This window comes from Aquarana catesbeiana, linkage group LG07, assembly GCF_042186555.1.
Source record: "Aquarana catesbeiana isolate 2022-GZ linkage group LG07, ASM4218655v1, whole genome shotgun sequence".
Taxonomy (NCBI): Eukaryota; Metazoa; Chordata; class Amphibia; order Anura; family Ranidae; genus Aquarana; species Aquarana catesbeiana.
This window is the reverse complement of record NC_133330.1, coordinates 273,759,458-273,785,872: the sequence shown is the minus strand read 5'-3', so window position 1 is coordinate 273,785,872 and position 26,415 is coordinate 273,759,458. Positions and strand designations below refer to the sequence as shown.

The following is a 26,415-nucleotide window of genomic DNA, read 5'->3' as shown; positions in this document are numbered from 1 at the left end:
GGAAACATATCGTTTGTTCCTACTAAGTAGGAAAAACAATATGTCTCCTCTCCTAGTCACTCCCATCCCCACACAGTTAGAACACACTGAGGGAACACATAGTTAACCCCTTGATTGCCCCCTAGTGTTAACTCCTTCCCTGCCAGTGAGATTTACACAGTAATCAGTGCATATTTATAGCACTGATCGCAGATCACCACCATTACTAGTAAAAAAAAAAAAATAATAATAAAAATGCCATAAATATTTCCCATAGTTTGTAGATGCTATAACTTTTGCGCAAACCAATCAATATACGCTTATTGCAATTTTTTTTACTAAAAATAACAATATATATTGGCCTAAACTGACGAAGAAATGTGTTTTATAAAAAAAATTGGGGGGATATTTATTATAGCAAAAAGTAAAAAATATTGTTTTTTTTTTCACAACTGTCGCTCTTTTTTTGTTTATAGCGCAAAAAATAAAAATCAGATCAGAGATGATCAACTATATAAATATATAAATCATATGGCACTCCTAGCTTTAAAGGGGTTGTAAAGGTAAAAATTTTTTCACCTTAATGCATTCTATGCATTAAGGTGAAAAAACTTTTGACAATACCGCCGCCCCCAGCCCCCCCGTTTTACTTACCTGACGCCTCGAATCTTCGCTGCTCGTTCTCGTCATCTTCATTGCAGCTCAGCCTGGTCGCTGATTGGCTGCAGTGGATGTATTGAAAGCAGCGCAGCCATTGGCTCGCGCTGCTGTCAATCACATCCGATGACGCGGTGCGCCGGGGGGCGGGGGCCGAGTGATACAGCGAGCGGCTATAGCCGCCGGCTGTATCACGGGAGCGCGCCCGCAAGCACTCACCACCATGCGAGGGAGCTCGCATTAAGGTGGTTAATGCTTGCGGGGGGGAGCTGAAACAGCCGCCGAGGGACCCCAGAAGACCAGGTTCGGGGCCACTCTGTGCAGAACGAGCTGCACAGTGAAGGTAAGTATAACATGTTTGTTATTTTTAAAAAAAAAAAAATTTACCTTTACAACCCCTTTAATACCTAATAACTTTGTGGGTTTATTGATTAACAAAGCTATGCAATCACATTGTCAGTATGGACATGATGACTAATGGGTTTGTTGCTTAAAAAAATAATGTGATCATACACATATTTGACCACATGGTCTTGTTTATTAACAAAATGTTTAATTACCATGTCTTCATTGACCTACTGATCACAGAACTTTGTTGACAAAGCCACATGATCACAATTAAAGTAAATTTCATCTATATTTGAAAGCCTTTAACAGTCTTTGTACAATGCTTTCCACCTACAATATTTAGTTTACTCTTCAAGTTAAATAAAGTATATATTATATAGAGATTATGATCTAAAAAATGCAGCAGGTCAAAAACCTATCTGCAAAAATCTGCAGTGCCATCCAATGATAACAAAATGTGATTATGGCTTATTACCATTAAAAGTGGTTACAAGACCATGCTTCTAGGGTAGAATTCAAAGATGTAGTTGGCTGAAGAGGGATTTTTTTCCTGCTCCATTTACTGCTGTATTGTACAGAGGATACTAGGGTTCTCCCTCTCTAAATTGAACTAAGCCATGCTTGTTATATGTAACTGTAAAAGGTTAATTTCCTAAACAGTAATCCTTTCTCATTAAGAAAAGATAAAATGGTTGCACGCTGCCATCTAGTGGTGTTAAAAAAATGTAAAAAAAGTGTAAGGCTGCTGCTACCACCAAATGTGTTCCCACATCCGCAACAGATTAAATAATAAATATATGGCAGCACTGCCCAAATTAATTCAATAATATACTAAATGTGACCATAACAATAAATAACTAAAGTAAAACCACATTTCATAGCATAATGGTTAAAATGCTACTGCGAACAATAAACCAGTGAACATAAGTTGATTAGATGCAAAAAATGTAAAAAGAAAGTCCACTTGTAGTCGTGTTCAAATAATGATTCTTCTTATAGACTGTGCAAAACAAACAAAAGTCTCTATTCAATAAGGTGTTTCATAAATACAACACAATCCTTTCTCATTATTCAAGTCTCTGTAATAAAGGATGCAAAGACTGCTTCTGCTGTCCTCCCCATGTATTACCTATCTGTCTAGGTTTTTTACTTTGAGTGACCGCCATGAAATCTTTATACAGATCAGGACTTTACATTTTTTTCCTGATCTGTAGACATGATCCAGGTCATCAACTTAAAAACTTAAAATCAGAGGAACAAAGTTACAGCCAGCCAGTGGTGGCCTGTCCATATGGGGCACATGGGCGCCCCCCCCAGGCAGTCACAAAAAAAAAGGTCCTTTAAGTGCATTGTGTTCGGGCGCCAGACACAGGGCACTATGGGAAGCGCGACGTCTATGCAATCACGTGATTGCAGGCGAGATGCTTCATTTGCAGGGTTTTGACCTGCCTTGTGGCTCAATGCATTGCGCCGGAATACTTCCGCCCTGTAGTATTACTATGGATGCTTTGTTTTTGATTGACACTGCCCTAGGACATGAGCAGTGCTTTCCCTCTGAGTTGCAATGTCACTTCTGGTTTCCCTGTCCCAGTGATAAACCGGAAGTGACATCGACAGCTCCATGGAACGCACGGCCTGAGCATTGCTTTTTATTAATGAATTGGTAAGACAGCACACAACCCTCCCTCCTCTCTACACTGATACCTCCATCCCAGCTTGGAGCACGGGCAGCTATGGTTGGCAGGCTAGCCTTGCAGGATGTCCCTGAGCTGCTGGACATGAAGAAGAAAGGGGACAGGGTGCTGGATGGTCCAGACTCAGGACTCCCCCCAAGTCCTTGTCCCAGCAACTGACTCCTCAGCCCAGCAACAGCATACAAGTCCTCTGATCAGGAGGTGTTCTGGCAGACAGTGCGGGTGGTGAGTACAGTCCTGTCTATGTACTACAGGTCATTGGGCTGTCACATAAGAGCCTGTATAGATATAACCTCATGGACTCTAGGGGGCACAAGGTGAACAAGGGTACACTGTGTTCCATTAATGTGATGTTCATTGATGATGTAATCATTGGTGATCAGTAATGGGATGATGTGAACAGTGATAATCAGTATGCTGTGATTCTGGGCTGTATACTCTGCTGTGAGCCTGGGCTGTATACTCTACTGTGAGATACTCTGCTGTGAGTCTGGGCTGTATACTCTGCTTTGATTCTGGGCTGTATACTCTGCTGTGAGCCTGGGCTGTATACTCTGCTGTGAGCCTGGACTGTATACTCTGCTGTGAGTCTGGGCTGTATACTCTTCTGTGATTCTGGGCTGTATACTCTGCTGTGATTCTGGGCTGTATACTCTGCTGTGAATCTGGGCTGTATACTCTGCTGTGATTCTGGGGCTGTATACTCTGTCCTGTGATTCTGGGGCTGTATACTCTGTCCTGTGGTACTGGGGCTGTATACTCTGTCCTGTGATGCTGGGGCTGTATATTCCTGACACTATGGGTGGAAGCAAGTGGAATACGGGGGACGGAGGGGGTGGATGCTTTAAGGGGTGGTGCTTATAAGTGTGAGGGGTCAAAAAGGAGGGGCTGGTCTGGTGCCCCCCATCCTAAAACTTTACCAGCCACCACTGCAACCGGGCATCCAGCATTTTCAGAAGAAGAAGGTGACCAATGACAGCTGCTATACATTTCTCATGATAAATCCTTTCCAAGCTCTTTACTGGAGATTCTGAGTCATTTATAAATATAAACCCTCTAACCTTCTCCTCAATGTTATATGTATTCATGCTTAGATGGCTCTATTAATATACTGATGAAAATGTTTTGGAGGTCAACAAATTCCATTTCATTCACAGAGGGCTGTCTTACATACCTTATGACTCCTTCAGGAAGGTCTTTTATTGTTGTATCACACTTAACTTCAACTGGAGAAGAGAAGAAGAGAAATAGAAAATCAGTTAAAGTATAACTAAAGGCAGAACTTTTTTTTAAGTTTTGGACAGAGTAGAGAGGGATTAGTACACGTCAGTCTCTTTTGCTGTCTGTGCCCAGTTAAAGAGATTCACTCTCTCTATTTGTTCTGTTTACTATTATCATTGAAAGTAAAAGTAAAAGTAAAAATTTTGGGTTGTCCCCAGAAAAGTAATAGAGGGGAAATCTTCCAATGGGGACACTAGTTCTGGTGACCTGGGGGTCCCCAAGAAATTCCCTTAAAGAAGAAGTCCAGCCAAAGCTTGTTTGGCTGGACTTCTCCTATGGATCAGAGGAGTGCAGTTCGTTTTGCACTACTGTGACCCGTTTTCAGCAGAGAGCGGACAGTCCGCTCTCTGCTGAAAATGGGTCACAGGCTCTCTGCTGGCGTCACGGATATCAGTCCAGGCACCACATCATCGTGACAATAAAGTCTGGATCCGCGAGGTGCCTGGACTGACACCTGTCTCAGCAAACCGCAGAGAGCCTGGGACAGCCCGAACCGTCCCCTCCACAGCCCAGCACTCCAATGAGCATGGAGGGAGATGAGCAGAGAGCTGTGACTGACAGTCTACAGCTCTCTGCTCATGGAGCTCTGAAAACCAAGAGATCTGCAATGTTTGAATGCTCGGTTTTCAGTGCAGAGGCACCGGGGGACAGATGCAGCATCGAACCGATGCTGCACCCACCTAGATAAGTATGAAACTGAAATAAAAAAGAAACCCATACATCTCTTTTAATATGCAGGGATTTCCTCTCACTTCCTGTTTGGCTGTGGGACAGGAAGTGAAGGTAAATCTCCGCAATGGGACACAGATGGCGAAAAAAAATCTGACTGAGATTATAACCTTCCCATGGTCTAAGCAAAATGAAAAAAATAATTTGTGCCTATAGTTTGACTTTAAGTATAGTGCATATATAAATGGAACTATGCCATTTATAATCGCATTGATCTAGAATAAAGTTATACTTATCTGGGGATAACATACATATTTCTTGCTCTGAACCAAAGTCCCAGTATGGAAAGCTCACAGTGAACAACATAGTGGCTTATTACATGTATTGAAGCCCTGAGTTCTCTTGTACAGCACTATCTGTCCCTACAGAATTTCCTATGCAATATATTGACTTTCTGAAAGTCAGTATTTGCATAGTATTTTACATAGCTAATTTAAAACAAGTAATTAAAATGAACTAATCATTTCAACTTACAAATTTTCCCCCTAATACAGAATATTCATTCAAAACATAGTTGAGTGAAAACAAAATTTTAAAAAAATGCATTTCATTTTCTTTCCTTCAGTAAGCTGTTGAGAGATTTGGACTTATCAGGTTCACTTTGACCAGCAGCTCAGATAAGTCCCACTGCTCCAAGGGCTCCAAGATGTCACTACCATCACCACGCGTGAAATTTAGCAGTGTATAGGCCAGTGATAGAGGAACATCTCTCTGCATCTGGTTACAGAGGATACAGTTCCATGGGGACAGAAATCAGCTTCTTTAGCAATCCTGTCGCTAGCAATTTGTCTCTAGTGGCCTGTCTCACAGTTAAAAATTGTGCAAAAAATTGTGACAATGTCCATGTGAATTTAGTTTGAAAGCATAGGAAAGTATTAATACTCCTTTAGTGTTATAAAAAAAATCACCTTCAGGTAGGTCAGGCTTCTTTTCAGTTATCATTACGATAGGTTTCCTCATAATGAATTTTCTTTCAACTGTGCTTTTTTCCATTATAAACTGTCGACCTCCATTGTTAAGAAGACCGGAATGAATTGCTGCCAAGCATGCTGGAGATTCCTGGTTTTTGAAAAAAGGTACATAATATTAGAATTGCCTTTTTTGACTGATGTTTCGCTAAATCCTTCCTTTTCACTATGATTCATCCACAACTTACACCAGTATATCCATTTGTACCCAGCAATTTTTCATCCATGTTGCAGTGCTCTGGACATGTCACCCTGTAAAAGAGGAAAACAAAATACTGGGGTCTCATGCAAGAACATTAACACCCTGTAGAGTTCAAGTAGGAGTGCTCCATTGCCAACTGCCAGAATTGTGGCTGTTCATACAGCACTATGTTACTACCTGAACCAGAGAGACCACAGACAAAGACAATACTGAAATTGGGACTTGGAAACTGAGATTCACCCTGCTATCTGTATGGATGCAAGGTCTACTGCTTCTGCTTTTTGATATACAGTTCAAAAACCCTCTCTTTAATAACCCCCTTTCCCAAGAAATTATCAGTAAAAAAATGACAAAAACCACTAAAAAGATTGGCGCCCAATTTATTCACCCAACTATACCCTAATAATCCAGCTCCAATAGTGGATGCTCTCAGTAATTCCAGAAGAGTAAGTAGACATGGGCATTTGGAGATGTAAACCTGCTAAGCTGCTTGGGGGGTTATCCTACACCGACCCTTCGAGGACTAATGCTATAAATGTACTAAATATGTTTTTCTTTATTTTGTCCAGGCCTACATCTGCTAACCTAACTTTTGCCACATTATTTGAAATTACCATTTAACATTAACATATACTTTGCCCCTGATCTTTGTGAACAATTTCACTTTAATATTTGGCCTCTATCCAACATATACTCACTGACCCTCTGCCTCTGTGCCACTCCGTTTCCACTGAGGGTAAAAAGAAATACCCAGTAGTCCTGGATATAGGAGGTCATGTGACTCCCTAACCTTCCTCTCATGTGACGGCGCTCGTAATTGGCAACTGGATATATCTTCTTTTTTTGGTTACTTATTTCCATGATTGTTTAGCTGTTCTATAAGATTATTTAGATGAGGATCTTTCACATTCAGCTATCCAACCCTCAGAAAGGAAAGAGTCTTAAGCCGACCATACATGGATCTAAATTTGGCCAGTTCAGCATGGACCGGCCAAAATTCGATCCATGTATGGGCTAGCTGATTGTACACAAGTCAATCTATTGTGTACTTGTGTATAACCAGCCAGTTGGGTTGTTCCCGAATGATCAGTGCAATGGTGGTCATTGCAACTTCTTATGCTACACGGTATTTGCGCAGCAATTTTTCAAATGAATTTTTTTTTGGAAAGAAACTGTTTCATGATTAAAAAAAAAAAAAACCTAAAGTTAGCCCATTTTTTTTGTATACTTCGAAAGATGATATTACGCTGAATAAATAGATACCTAATATGTCATGCTTTCAAATTGCGCACACTTGTGGAATGGCGTCAAACTTCAGTACTTAAAAATCTCCATAAGCGACACTTTAAAAATGTATACAGATTACATATTTACAGTTACAGATTGTACTCAAGTTGTTTGATCGATCAACTTGGGTATAACCAGCCTGTCAGATTTTTTATTATTGCCACTAATAGTAACCCCCCCCACTGGAAGAACACAATAGCTCCATGGGAGGGACTTCCCCATCAACACTGACTGTGTTCATAAGAGAATTGAGAGATTTTCTTGGGTTGCAGGAAAGAAAATTGCACCATCTATGGCAGCCTTTAGAGTCTATATCACCAAAAATGTAGCTCTTATTGCAAGGAATGCTTGACGTTTGACTTGTTACTCTTGTGTAAACATCGGAGAAGTGAAGAGATTGGAATCAATCAAACAAGTGTGTCATGGAGGCTGCCACCCTCTCTATCTGAAAATATTAGTTGCTTGGCTACATACTGACCCACTGGCTTCATTCCTCTGATTAACTGGTGTGGAGCAATTGCACAGACAAAGATTTTAGATTTTTCCCTCTGAGCTATAGACAGGAACAGGCTTAGCGACTCAGGCACCGTTAAATATCAAAGGATCAGAATGACAGCCAGGCATCCAGAATTTTCAGAAGATGGTTAGCAATGGTTCATATGCCTTTACATGACACATGAACTTTAACCACTTCCATACAGGGCATTTTCACCCCCTTCCTGCCCAAGCCAATTTTCAGCTTTTAGCGCTGTCACACTTTGAATAACAATTGCGCGGTCATGCAACACTGTACCCAAATGAAATTTTTATAATTTTTTCCCCACTAATAGAGCTTTCTTTTGGTGATATTTGATCACCCCTGCGGTTTTTATTTCTTGTGCTATAAACAAAACAAGAGTGACAAGTTTGAAAAAAACACAATATTTTTTACTTTTTGCTATAATAAATATCCAAATTTTTTTTTTTTTTTAAACAAATTTTTTCCTCAGTTTAGGCCGATACATATTCTTCTACATATTTTTGGTAAAAAATATCGCAATAAGCATATATTTATTGGTTTGCGCAAAAGTTATAGCGTCTACAAAATAAGGGGATAGATTTATAGCATTTTTATTATTATTTTTTTTTACTAGTAATGGCGGCGATCTGTGATTTTTATCGTGACTGCGATATTGCGGCGGACACATCGGACAATTTTGACACATTTTTGGGACCATTCACATTTATACAGCGATCTGTGCTATAAAAATGCATTGATTACTGTATAAATGTGACTGGCAATTAAGGGGTTAACCAGGAGGGGGCGCTGTAGGGTTAAATATGTTGCTAGGGAGTGATTCTAACTGTGGGGGCTCACAAGGGGAGGAGACCGATCGGTGTTCCTCCGTACAAGGAACACACCATTGGTCTCCTCCCATCTGACAGGACGTGGATCTGTGTGTTTACACACACAGATCCACGGTCCTGCTCGGTTACCGGCAATCGCGGGTGCCCGGCGGACATCGCGGACCGGGACCCGAGCGATGCGGCGGGTGCGCGCGTGCCCCCTGGGCTGCCTGGAAGGCTGCGCCGTCATATGACGGCGGCCCAGAACAACAGCTGCACTGTCCCGCCATCATATGACGGCGGGCGGGCAGCAAGTGGTTAATGGCATCCCAGTCTTAGTCCGTAGGGTTCAATATTGAGTTGGCCCACTCTTTGCAGCTCTAACCACTTCAACTCTTTAGGGGAGGCTGTCCACAAGGTTTAGGAGTGTGTCTATGGGAATGTTTGACCATTCTTCCAGAAGAGCATTTGTGAGGTCAGGCACTGATGTTGGAGGAGATGGCCTGGCTCACAAACTCCGTTCTAATTCATCCCAAAGTTGTTCAATCAGGTTGAGGTCAGGATTCATCCTTGTCTTTATGGACCTTGCTTTGTGCACTGGTGCGCAGTCATGTTGAAACAGGAAGGGGCCATCCCCAAACTGTTCCCACAAAGTTGAGAGCATGAAATTGTCCAAATTGTCTTGGTATGCTGACGCCTTAAGAGTTCCCTTCACTGGAACTAAGGGGCCAAGCCCAACCCCTGAAAAACAACCCCAAAACATAATCCCCACTCCACTAAATGAGGGTGACCTCAATTCAATTTAACACCTTTGGGATGAATTAGAGCGGAGACTGTGAGCCACGCCTTCTCATCCAACATCAATGCCTGACCTCAGAAATGCACTCCTGGAAGTATGGTTAAACATTTCAATAGACACACTTCTAAACCTTATGGACAGCCTTCCCAGAAGAGTTGGGGCTGTTATAGCTGCAAAGGGTGGGCCAACTCAAAAATGAACCCTACGGACTAAGACTGGGATGCCATTAAAGTTCATGTGCGTGTAAAGGCATAATTGCTCAGTACTTCTGGATATAAGAGGTCATGTGGCTCATTTCCTTACTCTCATATGACAGCACTGGTGATTGGTAACTGGATATACTGTAATATTTTTGGTTACTTGTCTCCATTTTTGTGAGGTCATTCAGTGAGATTATTTAGATGAGAATTTTTCACATTCAGCTATCTACCCTTCAGAAGGGAAGGAGCCTAAAGCCTAGAACACACAGGCCAAATGCCGAGTGGCATCAGCCGGTTCAATAGAAACCGGCCAAAATTCGGCCTGTGTGTACTGCAGCCGATACGACAGGATAGAACGGGCATGACCGCAAAAGGTCTGCCGACCGGCTCCCGTCCGGCGTTCTGGCGGTGCCTGGCGGTGGGGGGGCATCCCCCTGTCAGAACACAATAGCAAAGCAGGGGAGATTGCTGTACTAACATCAGGTTTTTAGCACAGTAGATCCTTCTGAGCTGTCAGATTTTTTTCATTCAGCCCTGCTAGATTGAACGAGAAAAACCTAGTAATGTGTAACAGGCTTTAGAGACTATATCAACAAAAATACAGCTCCTATTGCAAGAGATGCCTGATATTTGACTTGTTGATCTCAGTGTAGACATCTGAGAAATGTTTGGAATCAATCAAACAAGTTTGTCATGGAGGCTGCCACTACCACCCTCTCTTTCTGAAAATGTTTGTTGCTTGGCTATTATGCTGATCCACTGGCTTCTTTATCCTGACTCACTGTTGTGGAATACTTGCAAAGACAAACATTTCCAGCTTTTCTCCCTGGACCAACTTTTCATCCAGGATTTTCAGACGAAGGTAAGCAATGGCAGCCTCCGTAGATTTTTTTGATGACATATTTACCTTAAGAAATTGCTCCCAAACTCATTAATGGGGATTTGAAGTCATTTACTGTATGTGCAAATTGGGAGATATAAACCCTCCAGCCTCCTCAACAATGTAAAACACTTTCATACTATATACTTCACTCAATATAGTGATAAAAATGTATAAATCTATATAAATCCCGCATAATAATAATAAAAATAATAATAAATGTATTTCCTTCTCAGAGGGCTGTTTTACGTACTTCACAATTCCTTCAGGAATCTGATTTACTGTTGTAGTGCAGTCAGCTTCAACTGGAGGAGAGAAGAAATAAATTGGTTAAATACAGAGGTGTATGCATAAGGATAAATATGCTATACATAGTCATAATGACCTAGAACAACATCTCAAATGTATGGAGAGAACATATGACTATTTCCTCTGAACCCAAGGCCAGTGTTGAAAGATCACTCTTGAAATGGTTATAGGTGAACCCAGCCTCCATGTCCCTCACAGCACTTTGGTGCCCATCTGTAAGGGCTTTAATTACCTTCTTACTGGTTCAAAACTGCATAAAACGATTTAGACTTACATCGGGGTGGGGGCGGGAGACAGGTTAAATTCCAATTCTAATCTTATCCCTTTTTTTCTCTAAAGTCCAGTTCCCCCAATGCTATGATTCTTACCTGCTTTTTTATTTAAAATATCCTCAAATATCTTTTTATTTTACTGACAGAATGATTTCTATCCTCAAACTCCAGTGCCCAGTGCTGACATTGTTGAGTACCAATCATACCCTTCATCACAAGTGTTCTTATACAGAACACAAAAGAGGGAGTATATATGAGAAGGTTTGTTGGATTACAGAGTGCACTAGGAAAAACTCTGCTGCCTAGAGGACTGTCCAACTTCATTTAGACACATGGTGCAACTCCTGTAACTGGAAATTAGAGGTAAGACTATGGAAAAGGAGTCTGTTTTCTGTGACATCAGCTGGGATTTAAGATATCATTGGGACCTATTACTTCTAAAATAGTGGGATGGACAACCTATCTGCTAGCCATCCTATTGCTGGTGATTTGTTGAGTTTGCCTGTTTGTCCCTAAGGAATCGCTCCCTCTGTAGCTCAAGCAGTCAGATGTCATTCCCATTGCGATCGATAGAGACTCAGCAGAGATCGGACCAGCGTCAGTACAACATCTTGTTGCATCTGGCTATAGAAAGGGCAATTCCATAGAGGCAGACATGCAGGGAATGGCCATGTGAATTTTATTTGAAAGAATAGGAAAACATTGATGTCCCTGTAGTGTTATAAAATATCACCTTCTGATTGATCTGTCTTCTTTTCAGCTATTTCTTCAATAGCTTTCTTCATAAAAAAAGTTCCTTCAGCTGTGTTTTTTTCTATCATAAAAGAGCCTTTGTGAAGAATACCAGACTGAATTGCTGCCAGGCAAACTGGAGTTACCTGTTTTTTAAAAATAATGAAACATATTAGTATTACATTTTATGACTGATGTTTTGGTAATCTTAGTTGTTTTTGCTTTTATGATTGCAACTTACACCAGTAAATCCATTTGTACCCACGTCTGCTTGTGCTGTGCACTGCTCCAGACAGTTCACCCTGTAGAGGAAGAAAAATATTACTGGGTCTCATGCAGGAACATATCACCCAATGGGTTTTATATAGGTCAGGGGCAGGCAACCCTAAAGAGGTGGAGAGCTACCTGAACAACATGGGAGAAGATCACCGGGCACATGGTCACCTCCTCACACCTGATCTAAACCTCTAATTGCCGTACTACCACGTCACAGTCATGTGCATTGCACATCAAACATGGGTTTCAATCAGGCAGGGAGGAAGCAACAAAACGCTGCCTGCTTTAACCCCTTGTTTGCTGTGGTGCACAAGGTTGCAGGGCACTTGCAGAGTGGCCTCATTCACGTGAATGGGTCCTGCTTGGCAGGTGCTACACCCATCAACCATGACAGGGCGTATGACTCCTGCTGCAGCTGGGACATGTGTACACCCCTGGCCACTGCAGCTAAAGGGGGTGTGGTTGGGGTGGGAGTGATACAAATATTTTTTCTCTATGTGGTTTTACCACCCTCCCAAACTGCAAATGTAAATGAACCCTTACTGTTCTGAGCCCCCTATAAGGCAACTTTTGCACTGATGTGCCGTGGTTTACCTGCACCACTTTTTAAATCTTTTTTTATCACTATCTGTATGGCTGAAATCCCATTGCACGGACATTGCATGTGATTTGCACTGCAGTGCGAATCACATGCGATATCGCAGAGCGCACCTATGTGAACCTGGACTAAAGGTAGGAGCTTGCAGAGCTCTTAGCTTGAGGCTGAACCATAGGAAGAAAAAATATTTTGGGATATTTGCTATGTACCAGTAAATCACTTCTAATGATGTGTTTCCCATGTCTTATGACATGCTGCATTAGTTAAAACTGTTGGTTACATTCAGCCCTGACAAATTCAATACAGTGCTGAATTTCTGCCACTGAGACTTCCGGATTCCATACAGTGCATACAGAGAAGGCTATGTGGGTTGCTTGTAAATAATAAATAAGTGGACCCCTGCGCTACCTGTGTTTAATAGATAAACTCTAATCAACAGTGCAATAACAACGCAACAACAATAATCAACAATGCAATAACAGTGAAAACAATAAACTGCAGAATAAGGCCCAGTTCACACTGATGCGACAATCGTTCCAACTTTGGAATACTTATCACATCAGAAATCGGACCCCAGTAAGACCCCATTCTGTGCTATGGAAGTATTCTAATCAGTGCGACTTGAGTCGCTTCAACTTAGAAAAAGGTTCCTACACTACTTTTGTTATGACTTGCATTGACTTCTGTTAAAGAAGTCTCATACAAGTCATGCCAAAGTCACGCTGGGGTCCAAATTCAAAGTCGTGTGACTTTGAAGTCGCGGGCAGTATGAACCCGTGCTAATACTCAAAGTATAAAGTATATAGTTGCTGCAACCCCTAATGTGTTCCCACTGTGAATAGATACTATATTAAAAGTGGTGTTGTGCAGCCACTCATAACTACCGAAATAAATACATTAGTATATCCATTGGTGTCATAAAAAATCACACGCACAAACATACAATAAAACAGTGTCTGCATCAATATCCGTTGTCTGTGCTAGATGTGCAATGAGCAGTGGCGGCTGGTGCTCGATTTTTTTGGGGGGGCAAACAACCCCCCCTCCGCCAGGTCCGCACTTACCCCATCCAGGTTGCGGCTTCCCCGGCTTCTCCTCCCGACCCGCTTCCTGTCCTGATTGGCCAGCAGGAGAAGCCAGAAGACAATAGTGAATATTGATTTGTCATTGTTTCAAGTGGGTGGGCTCGGGGCGCAGTGCTCTTTCACCTGAGCCCAAGCTTTTTGAAGCCAATTAGAGCCTCAGGCTCTAATCATGTGTTTAACAAAAAAAAAAAAATTGTAAAAATCTATGCGTCCAGCGCCCCTCAAGAAGATTAGGGGGGCAACGCCCCTGCGCCCCTTATGGAACGGCTGCCGCTGCCAATGGATAATAATAGTCCAAACAATTGTGATAAATGGGTACTTCAGTGATATGGTCAAAGTCCCACACCTCAATGTTTAAAAACTGTACTAATAATCCAAACTCAACGTGTCACCTCAGTGCTCACAGAACTCTCACCTTAGTATATAGATATATACTCCAAATGGTAAATTTAGGGCTGGTGTCCAGGTCTCTATTACACTCCAGATGCTCTAGATGTTATCACAGATGTAGCTGATAAAATGAGGTACTGGCCCATTAAGGCGCCAGTTGCCTCGTGTGCTTGCCAAAGCATATGAAGCATATGAAGTGCCTCTCAATGTGTAGTATTTTAAAATGCCATGTTTTAGCTAAATAAACTAGCGCTTACATTAAACAAACTTTAAAAACGCCACCAGTAAAGTCAGGACACAAGGAATAATAACCTCTCACGTCACTTCCGGTCCACGACTGCCTCTGAGACACCCTACGTATTATGTCCACCACGTGACTTCTTCAGGGGAACCGGATTGGCAGTCTGTAAAGGCTGTTGTGTATTTCGAGCATCCCAGTGTCACTGTGCCTCGGTTTGTCTTGTGTACCTTTACTAGCTTTCCGAAAGCTACATCTGTAATGAAATCTAGAGCATCTGGAGTGTGAAAGAGTCCTGGACACCAGCCCTGATTTACCATTTGCCGTATATAATTATATACTAAGATGAGAGTTCTATGAGCACTGGAGTTTGGATTATTAGCACAGTTTTTACACCTTGAGGTGTGGGACTTTGACCATATCACTGAAATACCCATTTATCACAATTGTTTGGACTATTATTACTCATTGTACAGACAATAGATATTGATACAGACACTGTTTTATTGTATGTTTGTGTCTGTGATTTTTTTTATGACACCAATGGATATAATAATGTATTTATTTTGGTAGTTATGAGTGGCTGCGCAACACCACTTTTAGTATAGTATCTATGTAGGTTGCTCACATTCCACCTCATTCCACAAGGCATTCTGTGGTTAGATGTGATGGAAATCATGATGTTCATCGGCTCATCCAATTTCAGAATGCTTTGTATTCTGTGGAAAGATTACAACACATTTTATGAATGTTGAAAGTTTTTGTACACTAAAGTACCAGGCCCCTTTTTATGCAGCGTATTGCCTTAAGATGTGTATTACTGAAATGCATCTTAATACATTCATCAGTATATTGCAATATCATACATTTATTCATGGCCATTTTTGCTTTCTAGTCGTAATGCCTTGGGGTGCCATCATTTTTGAATGACACCCCAACCAACTCTAAGGCAACAGAGCTCTAATGCACATGTGTTGTAGTGCACCACAATGCACAGTAATGCACTGCTGTGTGTTGTGGTGCATTGCATCTGAAAAAATGCTGCATGCCTGTTTTTTTGTTTTATTCGTTGGCAGACCATTCAAAATGAATGGGGTTCTTTAATGCAAAGCACTTTAACACGTGACACAACATGGGCGAATGCAATGCACCAGAATGGCAACGTGTAAATGGGCCCTAAAGCTTAACCCCTTGGAGCCTAAGGGTAAAACAAATCTAAATGCCTAAGCACAATTTTGCCACTTTGACATGTGTTAATAAAACTTTACATATCATCACAACTACTTTGTGCATCCAGCTGGATTATACTTTGTTTTTTTTCAGGACAAATTAGGCTTTCATTTGTTAGTAAATGGTAATGGTTAGTAAAAAAATAATATATATTTTTTAAATTTAGCTGTATATTTCTTGCTACTACCATAATCTACCACCAAAGAACAACACAAAATAAATTCTCCTGCTCCTGAATATTGCAGCGATACCAAATGTGTGTATGTTAGTTGTTGTTTGTACCCATAGTACAGCCTAGAATTAATAGTGCGCATTTTCCTTTTTTTTTTAATTCTACCTAAAACACACTGGCACTGACACTAACTGACACTGATACTAGTTTAAAAAAAAATCCTGTAAAAAAAAAAAGTGACTGATCACTATGATAGACAATCAGAGACTATCACAGCAATCAGATGACCCAGAATTGGGAGATCCGGAACCCGATCGTTAGTATGGGGCCCGTGGCTCCCGCTGAGACCCCAGCCTCTGTGCTGGGAGCGAGTCATGCAGCACGCTCACAGCACATAGGGAGATACGCATATACAGTATGCGGCCCCACAGAAAAAAGTCCTGTTCAGTGGGGCCGCATATTTGAGTGCGGTCGGCTGCAAGGGGTTAACCTCTTTGCAAATACATTACCACTACAGTCACACCTAACTTTTAACATGCAACTTGAAAAAAACAATAATGTTACAGTGCCCCTTTTGCTTTGTGAACAGTTTCATGCTGATGCTCGGCCCACGTTTTGTATATAACCTCCTTCCCAATGCCAAGTTGCCAGTAGGATTGAAGAAAAATAAACAGCCCCCCTGAGTATAGGAGCTAAGGTCACTCACACCCCTTTCTCCTATATGACAGTGCTGGTGATTGGCAACTGAAATTCATTTTTTTTGGTTACTTTTCAGTTCCATGAGCTTACATGGATTAAGATCTGCTATGTTAAACTATTTCCCCTTTAGAAGGAAAGGAGACAAAAGCCTCGTACACACAATCGGATTGTTGGTAACAAAACCTTGGAATTTTGTCCGAAGGGCGTTGGCCCAAACTTGTCTTGCTTTCACGCTACCACACAATTGTTGGCCAACAAATACGAACGTAGTGACGTACTACGTTGTTTTTCAGCTCTTTAGTGCCACCCTTTGGGCTCCTTCTGCTAATTTCGTGTTAGTAGAAGTTTGGTGAGTGTTGATTTGCGCTTTTCTTTTCGCGCTTTTCATTTAGCGCTTTTCAGTTCACATTTTTCATGTCGTGCTTTTTCAGTTAGTTTCTAAACAGCCATTCTTCAACCAGACATGTTACAGAAACGGAAGAGATAACGTGTTATTTATTATTGGCATTGGAGTTATTGCTTTGACATTATTTTTTTGGTTGAATAATGATTTGATTTAGTATATTTTCTATATTTTTGGATGCATAGAATGCACTTTTTGGTTAAGTTCTATTGGCAGATAGCATGTCTAATTTTATTTGTTTTCTTTTTTTAATGCACAATAAAAAAATTTTGGAGAATAATACTTGGCTATGTGTTTTACTTCAAATGACAGTTTGGGAGTAGGCAGTTACATTTTAAAAAATACAATGTAAAATTGACAAGGGACACCAACATAGTTGTATCTTTGATCTTAAAAACTACGGGATAATGGTGTTGTGGTAACTTGCCCAAATAAAAAAAAAAGCATAAAAATATTATTCTTGATATCGCTAGAAAAAAAAAGCCTTTGAAAATAATTTTGCAATAACTCCATCAGTATCACCAGCTTCATTATTATCCCATTAAAGAAGAAGAGAATGTGCGCTGCATTGGGAGATTTCATAATTTGCCACGTCACGAATGTTAATTCTCCATTAAGAACGCTAGTTTACAAGACCGACCGCTTCCAGCTCGTCCTTGTTTACGAGCATGTGTGTTTTTACTTTGGACGTTTGTCCGACGGACTTGTGTACACACGATCGGAAAATCCGACAACAGACATTTGTTCGTGGAAAATTTATAAACCTGCCATCCAACATTTGTCCCCGGAAAGGTGGCCAACAATTGTTCTATGGAACGTACACACGGTCAGATTTTCCGCCAACAGCCTGTCATCACACATTTCCTGTCGGAAAATCCGATCGTGTGTACGAGGCTTTAGAGAGTATCTAATTAAAAAGGCAGCTCTGACTATAAGGGACGTCCTACATTTGGCTTGTATCTTAGAGGAGACATCTAAGAAAAGCAGCAGGCCAATCCAACAAGCAGGAAAGTAACTTTCTGGGTTAATTTTGTAAACTACAGTTATAAAATTGACAGCAGAGAGGGATAGAAATTAAAAAACTTATTTTTTTATCAACATGCTTCTTTTAATATAATGCAAGAAGTGTTTTGAAAATCAACATCTGAGAGTGCAGAGTGATTACGTACTTCACAATTCCATCAGGAATCTCATTTACTGTTGTAATACAGTCAGCTTCAACTGGAGGAGAGAAATAGAAAATAAGTTATGTAGATAAGTGTATACATAAAGGCAGATATGTAATTTAAAACTGGAATTCTGGGTTCTCCTGCATCTACAGCTTTGTCTAATCCCACAGAAATGTCTATGCAAATACCAACTTTCTGAAAGTGAGTGTTTGCTTAGAATTATACATAATTACACATCTCCACCTGACAACACAAAGCTTTAAAGGAGAAGTCCAGCCTGAATTCATTTGGCTGTACTTCTCCTCTGTGTCCCAGGAGTGCAATTTGTTTTGCACTCCTGTGATCTGGGTTCAGCGGAGAGCGGTCTGAAGTCTGCTGACGTCACCAAGATCAGTCCAGGCACCGTGTCATCCCGACTCTGGAAATCTTGATCCGCTGGGTGCCTGGACTGATCCACGCTCCAGTGAGCGTGAAGGAGCAGATCAGGAGAGCTGGTGACTGACAAGCAGCAACTCTCCGCTCGGGGAGGAGAGAGAACCGAGCCATCAGCGGTTTTCGATCGATCGGTTCTCAGTGAAGAGGTGGCGGGGCCAGATGCAACATCCATCTAGGTAAATATGATTATGGGTTAAAAAAATCACATTCCTCCCCTTTTAAGCAATTCTTAATGGCATAGAAACACTGAAATTTTAAACTTTTAAGAATAAAGACATCTTGATTTTACTGGTAAATACATATGCAAGTATGGGGGTGGATTTACTAAAGCTGGAGAGAGCAAAATCTGGTGCAGCTGTGCATGGTAGTTAATCAGCTTCTCACTTCAGTTTGTTCAATTAAGCTTTAACAAAATAAAAACTGAAAGCTGATTGGTTTCTATACAGAGCTGCACCAGCTTTTGCACTCTCCAGTTTTAGTGAATCAATCCTACAATGTCTTAGTAGTTAGTACTTCTGCTTTGCAACACTAAGGTCATTGGTTTGAATCCCAACCCGGATTCAAAGACATACTGGCAGGCTAATTGTTTTCTGACTAATTTATGCATGTAAGGTAGGGACTATAGATGGTAAGCTCCTTGAAAGCAGGGATGTACAGGGATGTACAATATATGTAAAGTGCCGACGCCATATAAATACCTGTAATAAAAGTTAGCGATTGCAACTAGTTTTAGAGTGGTGGTACTAATAGAGCGTTTTTTTTATGTTTTCGTTCAATATTTTTAATTGATTTTTTCAAGAAACATAGTCACTTAATAAGATTTCAAACAATGGAGAACATGTAGCTCAGCCAACATGGCAGTTCAAAGGTAAAACATATCGAAATACAGTAATTTATGCAGGTATAAGTACAAGGCACAAATCTAAGTAAACAACATCAGTATTATGATTGCATAACAAAGAGGCAAAGAAAGGCATGGAATGGATGCTTGGGCATCCTGGAACCTATTCCTTGGAATTGGGTGGGGAATTGTTCAATGTCTGGATTGAGTAAGGCTAATGCTGAATTCATAGGGGTGATAATGCCTGTCACCTCCAAGATCCGGTTTTCTGCCAGAAACTGCAAATTCTATTACATGTCCAAAAATGCATAAGGGTTCCCGAGTCACCACAGCCCCACCAGCATAGTGGAGAGCTTGTTTCATACATTTTTGCCAGTCTATAGGTGGTGAAGTACCAGCAATGTAAGAGTTTCAGTGCCAGTTCCCAGCAGTTTACACAGTGTGTAATAGTGTGGGTAAATTTTATTGGGTCCACTGGGCATCAGAGAAGGAAGATTTCAGGTCTGCTTCCCATTTGAGCATTGAGTTCAATTTATGAAAGGTCCTCTTATCATGTAGTAAATCATTGAGTAGAGATGTGCCTTTTTTTAATCAAGGGGGTTAGCGTAATTTTTTTTATAATTTGAAGGGGTGGCTGACCTCTTTCCACTGCAGCTTTAGAGCAGTCTGCCACAGTTTATATAAATTATTTATTTATATTGAAAAAGAATACAATGCAAGTTGATAGCAACAATTTGGGCATTCAGTGCAATACTGCTTTAAAGTGATATTAAAGGCACCATTTTTTTTGTTGCTTTAAATAAACAAACATGTTATACTTACCTGCTTTGTGCAGCAGTTTTGCACAGAGCAGCCCCAATCCTCCTCTTCTCGGGTCCCCCACCGGCGCTCCAGGCCCCTCCCACTTGTTGAGTTACTCCAGAGCAAGCAGCTTGCAATGGCACCCCAAGTAGGCACGCTCCCGAGTCATGTCCCTTCAGACACAGAGCCACGGCTCGCCCCCACCCCCTCTTCCTCCTCATTGGCTTACTGGCTTTGATTGACAGTAGCGGAAGGTTATACACTTGCGGCCATAAATAATTCAAGATCTTGTACACACTATATAATTCAAGATCTTGTACACACTAAATAATTCAAGATCTTGTACACACTCACATATAGTGAGTGAGGAGAGGAATGTGTACTTAAATTATTTATGGCTGTGAGTGTATAACCTCAGAAGTGGTCTGAGAAAGTGTAAGAGGAGACATGTGCACTGCCGAAAAATGTGTTAGTTTTCGTTCCATTCGTTTTTGTTTTTTTGTTTTTTCCGGTCATTCGTTATGATCGCAATTCGTAAATTTGAAAATTTGAAAATTTGAAAAAATAAGAAAAAAAATCTGAAAATTCAAAAGAATAATTAACTAATAATAACTAACTAATAAATTATAGGTATTGAAATTTCCTTTCAAATTGGTTAGTGAACGTAAAGAATACGAATTTATCTAAAGTTACGATTTATCCGAAATAACGAATGTCGCAGCTAAACAAATGGAAGGGAACAAATTAATAATAAATAATAATAATAAAACATTTTTTTATTATTATTGTTATTTATTATTATTAATACGTTCCATTCGTTTAGATACGGCATTCGTTATTTTGGATAATTCGTAACTTCAGATAAATTCGTATTTGTTACGTTCACTAACAGCCAAATTTGAAAGGAGATTCCAATACCTATAATTTAATAGTTAGTAATAGCTAAGTTATTATTATTTAGTTATTATTTCATATTTTTGAATTTTCGGGTTTTCGGATTTTTGCATTTAGAATTTACGAATTTACGAAATTTCAAATTTATGAATTTTCGAATTTACGAATCTTCAAATATTTGAATTTACGAATATTCAAAAAAATCCATTAAACGGCTTTTAGTTAATTCAGATTTTTCCGAATTAACGAATTTGTCAAAATTAGTTAAAAAACAAATTCCGAACGAAACGAATTGCAGTCTATTGTTTACGGCTGCTGGGCTAACTCTGATGTGACTAGGCTGTAGTGAAGCTGTATTGCACCGGTCCATCCATCCGTAAAAAAGGCATATTACTAAGGGGCAGTTAGACCCGTAAGAGGTCTTTGTTTCTGGTAAGAGGCACTGGCCTTGAGGGTTAAATACACTAGTGGAGCAATTTTACAATATTGTACACACTTCTATCACTCCGATTTCTTTTTGGACTTACAAGTTTCAGAAATTTATGGGACTATTAATTCTTCACTTACAGTGTTTGATGTTGTTTCATTGATTTTAATATTAATTATTGAATTATTTATTATGATATTTGTTTATTTATGAAGTATGTGAAAGCACTTTGCACTTTATTTGACAGCGCAACACATTTTTCTTTTTAATTTGTCATTTATATTCTTATGTGCAGGGCTTCTTCTCAGCAGGAACTAGGGGGAAATCAGTTCGATCACCTCTGGCTTAGGTCTTCTGCTCCCTGCTCACCACTATCACTTGGTAACACTGAAGTCCAGCTTCTGTGTTTACAAGTGATAGCTTATATCCCAGTAGCTCCCACAGGTCAAATCTCCTGCACAGATCCCACTGAGTGCCGGACAGGGACAAGGGAGATACAGAACAGGTACACAGGGTTCAGTGCAGTCATGGGCAGGAGAGGGTGCGTGGTAGGCTGCACCCTCTGTGGTCTCCATTTTTTCCCTGGTGACCAGTTGTGGATGCTCCTGCTGCATGATCTCCCTTGCAAGTGACTGTAGTATAGTATAGTATAGTATGCTGAGAGGTACTACAGGCAGATAGGTGTATCAGCTTAATATTGCAACAAAGGTAAGACATATGACAGATGGTGGAGCTTTTAATGAGGGGGGAGAAGATGAGGGCAGTGGAGGGAGGGGGTTGTATGCAGAGGGAAGAGCTACTATTTGATGCCATTTAGCAGGTATGTGTGTGTGGCAGGTATGGTTGAGTTCCTGCACCTATTCTCTGAGAAAAAAAGCCCTGCTTATGTGGGATATAGTGAGTGCAGCTGTCTTTACCTGATTGAGGCCGTTTTGTAGGAAGATTTAGATACACTGAGTGCAGGACAACCTTGTTTAAGTTTTCTTGAATCTTCGTTATTCAAAAAATAAAAAAATTCACGAGGTTGTCTGCATTTTCTCGGAAGACCTAGGGCATTAGTGCTCTGTGAACATGATTAGCATTGCCTAGAACCACTAAATAGTAACATGTGATTCCAATTTTATTTTTTGTTTTTAATTGTAAAGTTTTTTGTTTGTTGAAGTGGAAATTTAGGATTACACTGTAATGGTGCTGATGTCAGTAGGTCAGGACCACAAATCAAGACCCTCAGGTGACTTTAGAAGCCCCCAGTTACTAGTACTACAGCTGTTCTGTTACACTGAAAGCACAACTTTTTGTAGTCTGGGAACAATAGCAAACTGATATTTCGGATCGCAGCTTCAAAAACATGACGTAATTCTGGTCTTAATTGCTTGTGAAAATATGTCACTGTGTAAAAACACATTTTTGTCCTACAGATACTAAAGTTCAGACAATGTAAATCTTATACTTTATTTCTTTTTCACAATATTACCTGTCAATATAAAATCCTTATGTGGTGGTGTGACGACAAAGGAAGCATACCAGGGACCATGTCCAAGAGAACTGATTTGGTTCCTTGTTGTCCCATGGTATTCATGTAGCCCTGATGTCTTCTTAAAACATGCTGCTCCCCCACGTTCTGTAATAATTCCTGAATGTAATGCAGCTCCACAGATTGAAGATTTCTAATAAAAACATTTTTTTTTTATAAACATTATGACCATTATTTTTACTGTGACAAATGGAATATATGATATGTGTAATCTTACATCAGTATAGATGTCTGATCCATGCACCTCTTCCTTTGAACAGTTTGATGGACACACAACTCTGTAAGAACATATATTTATTACTTCTACAAAATAACAATATACCTGGCCTAATCTATCAAAGGATCAGTACCAAGTACTGGAGTTATTTCTCCACAGCAACCAGTAAGAATTTTACTTTTCATTAAAAAAAAAAAGAAATAAAAAAAAAAGAAAATCTGATTGTGGCTGTCTAAATTCTGAGGAAGCAAATATAGTAACAACATTTAAAAACATTATTATGCTGTTATGCTTACATTGTTTGGGATGCAATCATATGGCTGCCAGGTGTGGAACACGAAACAGTCACTGGAAGATAAAAGTGATAGTTTGTAATGCGTGGTTTCAATTTTTTTTGCTTTATTAAAATATATATATATATATATATATATATATATATATATATATATATATATATATATATCGGGATTTTATGTGATAGACCCCCATAAAATGGCACATAATTGTGAAGTGGAAGGAGAATGATAAATGGTTTTCAAAATCTTTTACAAATAAATATCTGAAAAGTGTGGCAAGCATTTGTATTCAGCCCCCTTTACTCTGATACCCTTAACTTAAATCTAAATGCCTTCAGAAGTCACCTAATTAGGAAAAAGAGTCCACCTGTGTGTAATTTAACCTCAGTATAAGTACAGCTGTTCTGTGAAGCCCTCAGAGGTTTGTTAGAGAACCTAACAGCATCATGAAGTCCAAAGAACACACCAGGTCAGAGATAAAGCTGTGGAGAAGTTTAAGGCAGGGTTAGGTTATATAAAAATATCACAAGCTTTGGACATCTCACAGAGCACTGTTCAATCCATCATCCGAAAATGGAAAAAGCTTGGCACAACTGCAAACCTACCAAGACATGGACGGACGTCCACCTAAACTGACAGGCTGGACAAAGAGAGCATTAATCAGAGAAGCAGCCAAGTGGCCCATGGTAACTCTGGAACAGCTGCAGATGTCCACAGCTCAGGTGGGAGAATTTGTCCACAGAAGCTGGTCAGAGTTGATGGGAAGATGGATGGAGCCAAATACAGGGCAATCTTGGAAGAAAACCTGTTATGCCCTGTACACACGACCGGTTTTGCCGTCGGAATAAACTCCGAAGGTTTCTGTGACGGAACTCCGACGGAATTCTGCTCAAGCGGTCTTGCCTACACACGGTCACACCAAAGTCCGACTGTCCAGAACGCAGTGACGTACAACACGTACGACGGGACTAGAAAAAGGAAGTGCAATAGCCAGTAGTCAATAGCTTCCGTCTCGTACTTGCTTCAGAGCATGCGTCGTTTTTGGTCCGTCGGAACAGCATACAGATTTTCCCGATAGGAATTGGTTCCATCAGAAATATTTAGAACATGTTCCATATCTAGGTCTGTCAGAATTTTCGGAAAAAAAGTCCGATGAGGCATACATACAATCGGAATAGACGACGAAAAGCTTCCGTCTGACTTTTTCTGTCGGACATTCCGCTTCTGTGTAAGCGGCATTAGAGTCTTCAAAAGACCTGAGACTGGGGCAGAGGTTCACCTTTCAGCAGGACCATGACCCTAAACAAACAGCCATAGCTACAATGGAATGGTTTAGATCAAAGCATATTCAGAGCTTGAGCCATTTTGAAAAGAAGAATGAACAAAAATGTCACTCTATATGCGCAAAGCTGGTAGAGCCATCCCCAAAAAGACTTGCAGTTGTAATTGCAGTGAAAGGTGGTTCTACAAAGTATTGACTCAGGGGGGCTGAATACAAATGCACGCCACACTTTTCACATATTTAATTGTAAAAACTTTGGAAAACCCTTTATCATATTTCTTCCACTTCACAATTATGTACCACTTTGTGTTGGTTTATCATATTAAAACCCAATAAAATACATTTACGATTTTGGCTGTAACATGACAAAATGTGGAAAATTTCAAGGGGTATACATACTTTTTCAAAGCACTGTATATAAATATCTAATAACATTTTTGCTATTTTGATACATATAGTGGGCTACCTTTATGTTTTTGGGCTGGTTGAGCTGAGACAGGTTTTTTATTATTATGTCGCGTACACACGAGCGGACTTTACGGCAGACTTTGCCCGGCGGACTTTTCAACGTACTTTATGATGGACTTTCTGAATGAACAGACTTGCCTACACACAATCCACCAAAGTCTGTCGAATTCGTACGTGATGACGTACGACCGGACTAAAACAAGGAAGTTCATAGCCAGTAGCCAATAGCTGCCCTAGCGTGGCTTTTTGTCCGTCGAACTAGCATACAGACGAGCTGACTTTTCAACCGGACTCGATTTAGACGGATTGATTTAAAACATGTTTCAAATCTAAGTCCGTCCAACTTTTGAGAAAACAAAGTCCGCTGGAGCCCACACACGATCGAATTGTCTGACGAAATCCCGTCCGCCGGGCAAAGTCTGCCGTAAAGTCCACTCGTGTGTACGCGGCATTAGTTCTAATTAAGCATTTACCAATGGCTCCCACTCCATTAATTTTCCCTCTCACTTTTTTTTTTTTACTTTTTTGATCAATACAATTTCATGTTAGGCATTACCTTGAGGGCCCTTTATTTTGCAGTATTTCAAATATTTGTATTTACATTTCATGGAAGATGCAATATTTAAAGGTACATTTCAGGATACAATTCTTGCATTTGTCATTGCTTGTTTCTGTTTTAATTTACATCCTCCTGAGCTGTCATACACAGATCCTCCTATGACCTCCAGGTTCAGCTAAACTGGCTCTGGGGGGGTGTCCAGTTTTGGGTATGCAATCACTTTCACATTCTCCTCCTGGTCTCCTATTATCTCTTGCTGGATCTGCACACCACCCTCATCCTGTAAACTTTTGTATGCTGTCTGCCAGTTTCAGTGCTGCCCCCGTGATTGCTCTACTTTCATTGACATCCGGATTGAAATAGCTTGTTGCAAGTTTGTATACATTCTGATTCGTGTTTGAACCCATGTGACGAGTCACTGTGTAAAAATGTCTGCGCCAGGGACTTACATTACATTATAAATGATAAGAGAGTTGTAACCAATAGGAACCAAACAGATTTCACCATTTATTTCTGGGGAAAACAATAAAAAATAATTTAAATGATTGCTTGGGACACAACTGCAATCGTGTGCTATTTTCACTTTCTTTAGTATTAATGCATCAGCCCTATAGCTTCTTATGACAATAAGTTATGAATTTAAAGTGTATCTATAGACCAAACATGGTTTCTTATGTATTGAGTAGGGAAAGCTTATAATAGTGGTTGGCAACAGGTTGACCACACTCTACCCACTCT

At 40.3% G+C, this 26,415-nt stretch overlaps 1 protein-coding gene across 1 annotated transcript in view; it reads right to left on the bottom strand.

Moving 5' to 3' along the window:
• Positions 1–22,900, bottom strand: part of LOC141102974 (uncharacterized) — a 248,270-nt gene extending 225,370 nt beyond the window's left edge. The window contains exons 1-9 of the mRNA XM_073592043.1: positions 22,846–22,900; positions 17,924–17,975; positions 14,886–14,969; positions 11,905–11,965; positions 11,665–11,809; positions 10,604–10,655; positions 5,845–5,908; positions 5,597–5,747; positions 3,853–3,904 (exon numbers count right to left, since the gene is read on the bottom strand). Coding sequence (XP_073448144.1) covers positions 3,853–3,904; positions 5,597–5,747; positions 5,845–5,908; positions 10,604–10,655; positions 11,665–11,809; positions 11,905–11,965; positions 14,886–14,969; positions 17,924–17,975; positions 22,846–22,900 — 716 coding nt within the window. The remainder of the gene's footprint in view (positions 1–3,852; positions 3,905–5,596; positions 5,748–5,844; positions 5,909–10,603; positions 10,656–11,664; positions 11,810–11,904; positions 11,966–14,885; positions 14,970–17,923; positions 17,976–22,845) is intronic.
• Between the last annotated feature and the right edge of the window lie 3,515 nt (positions 22,901–26,415).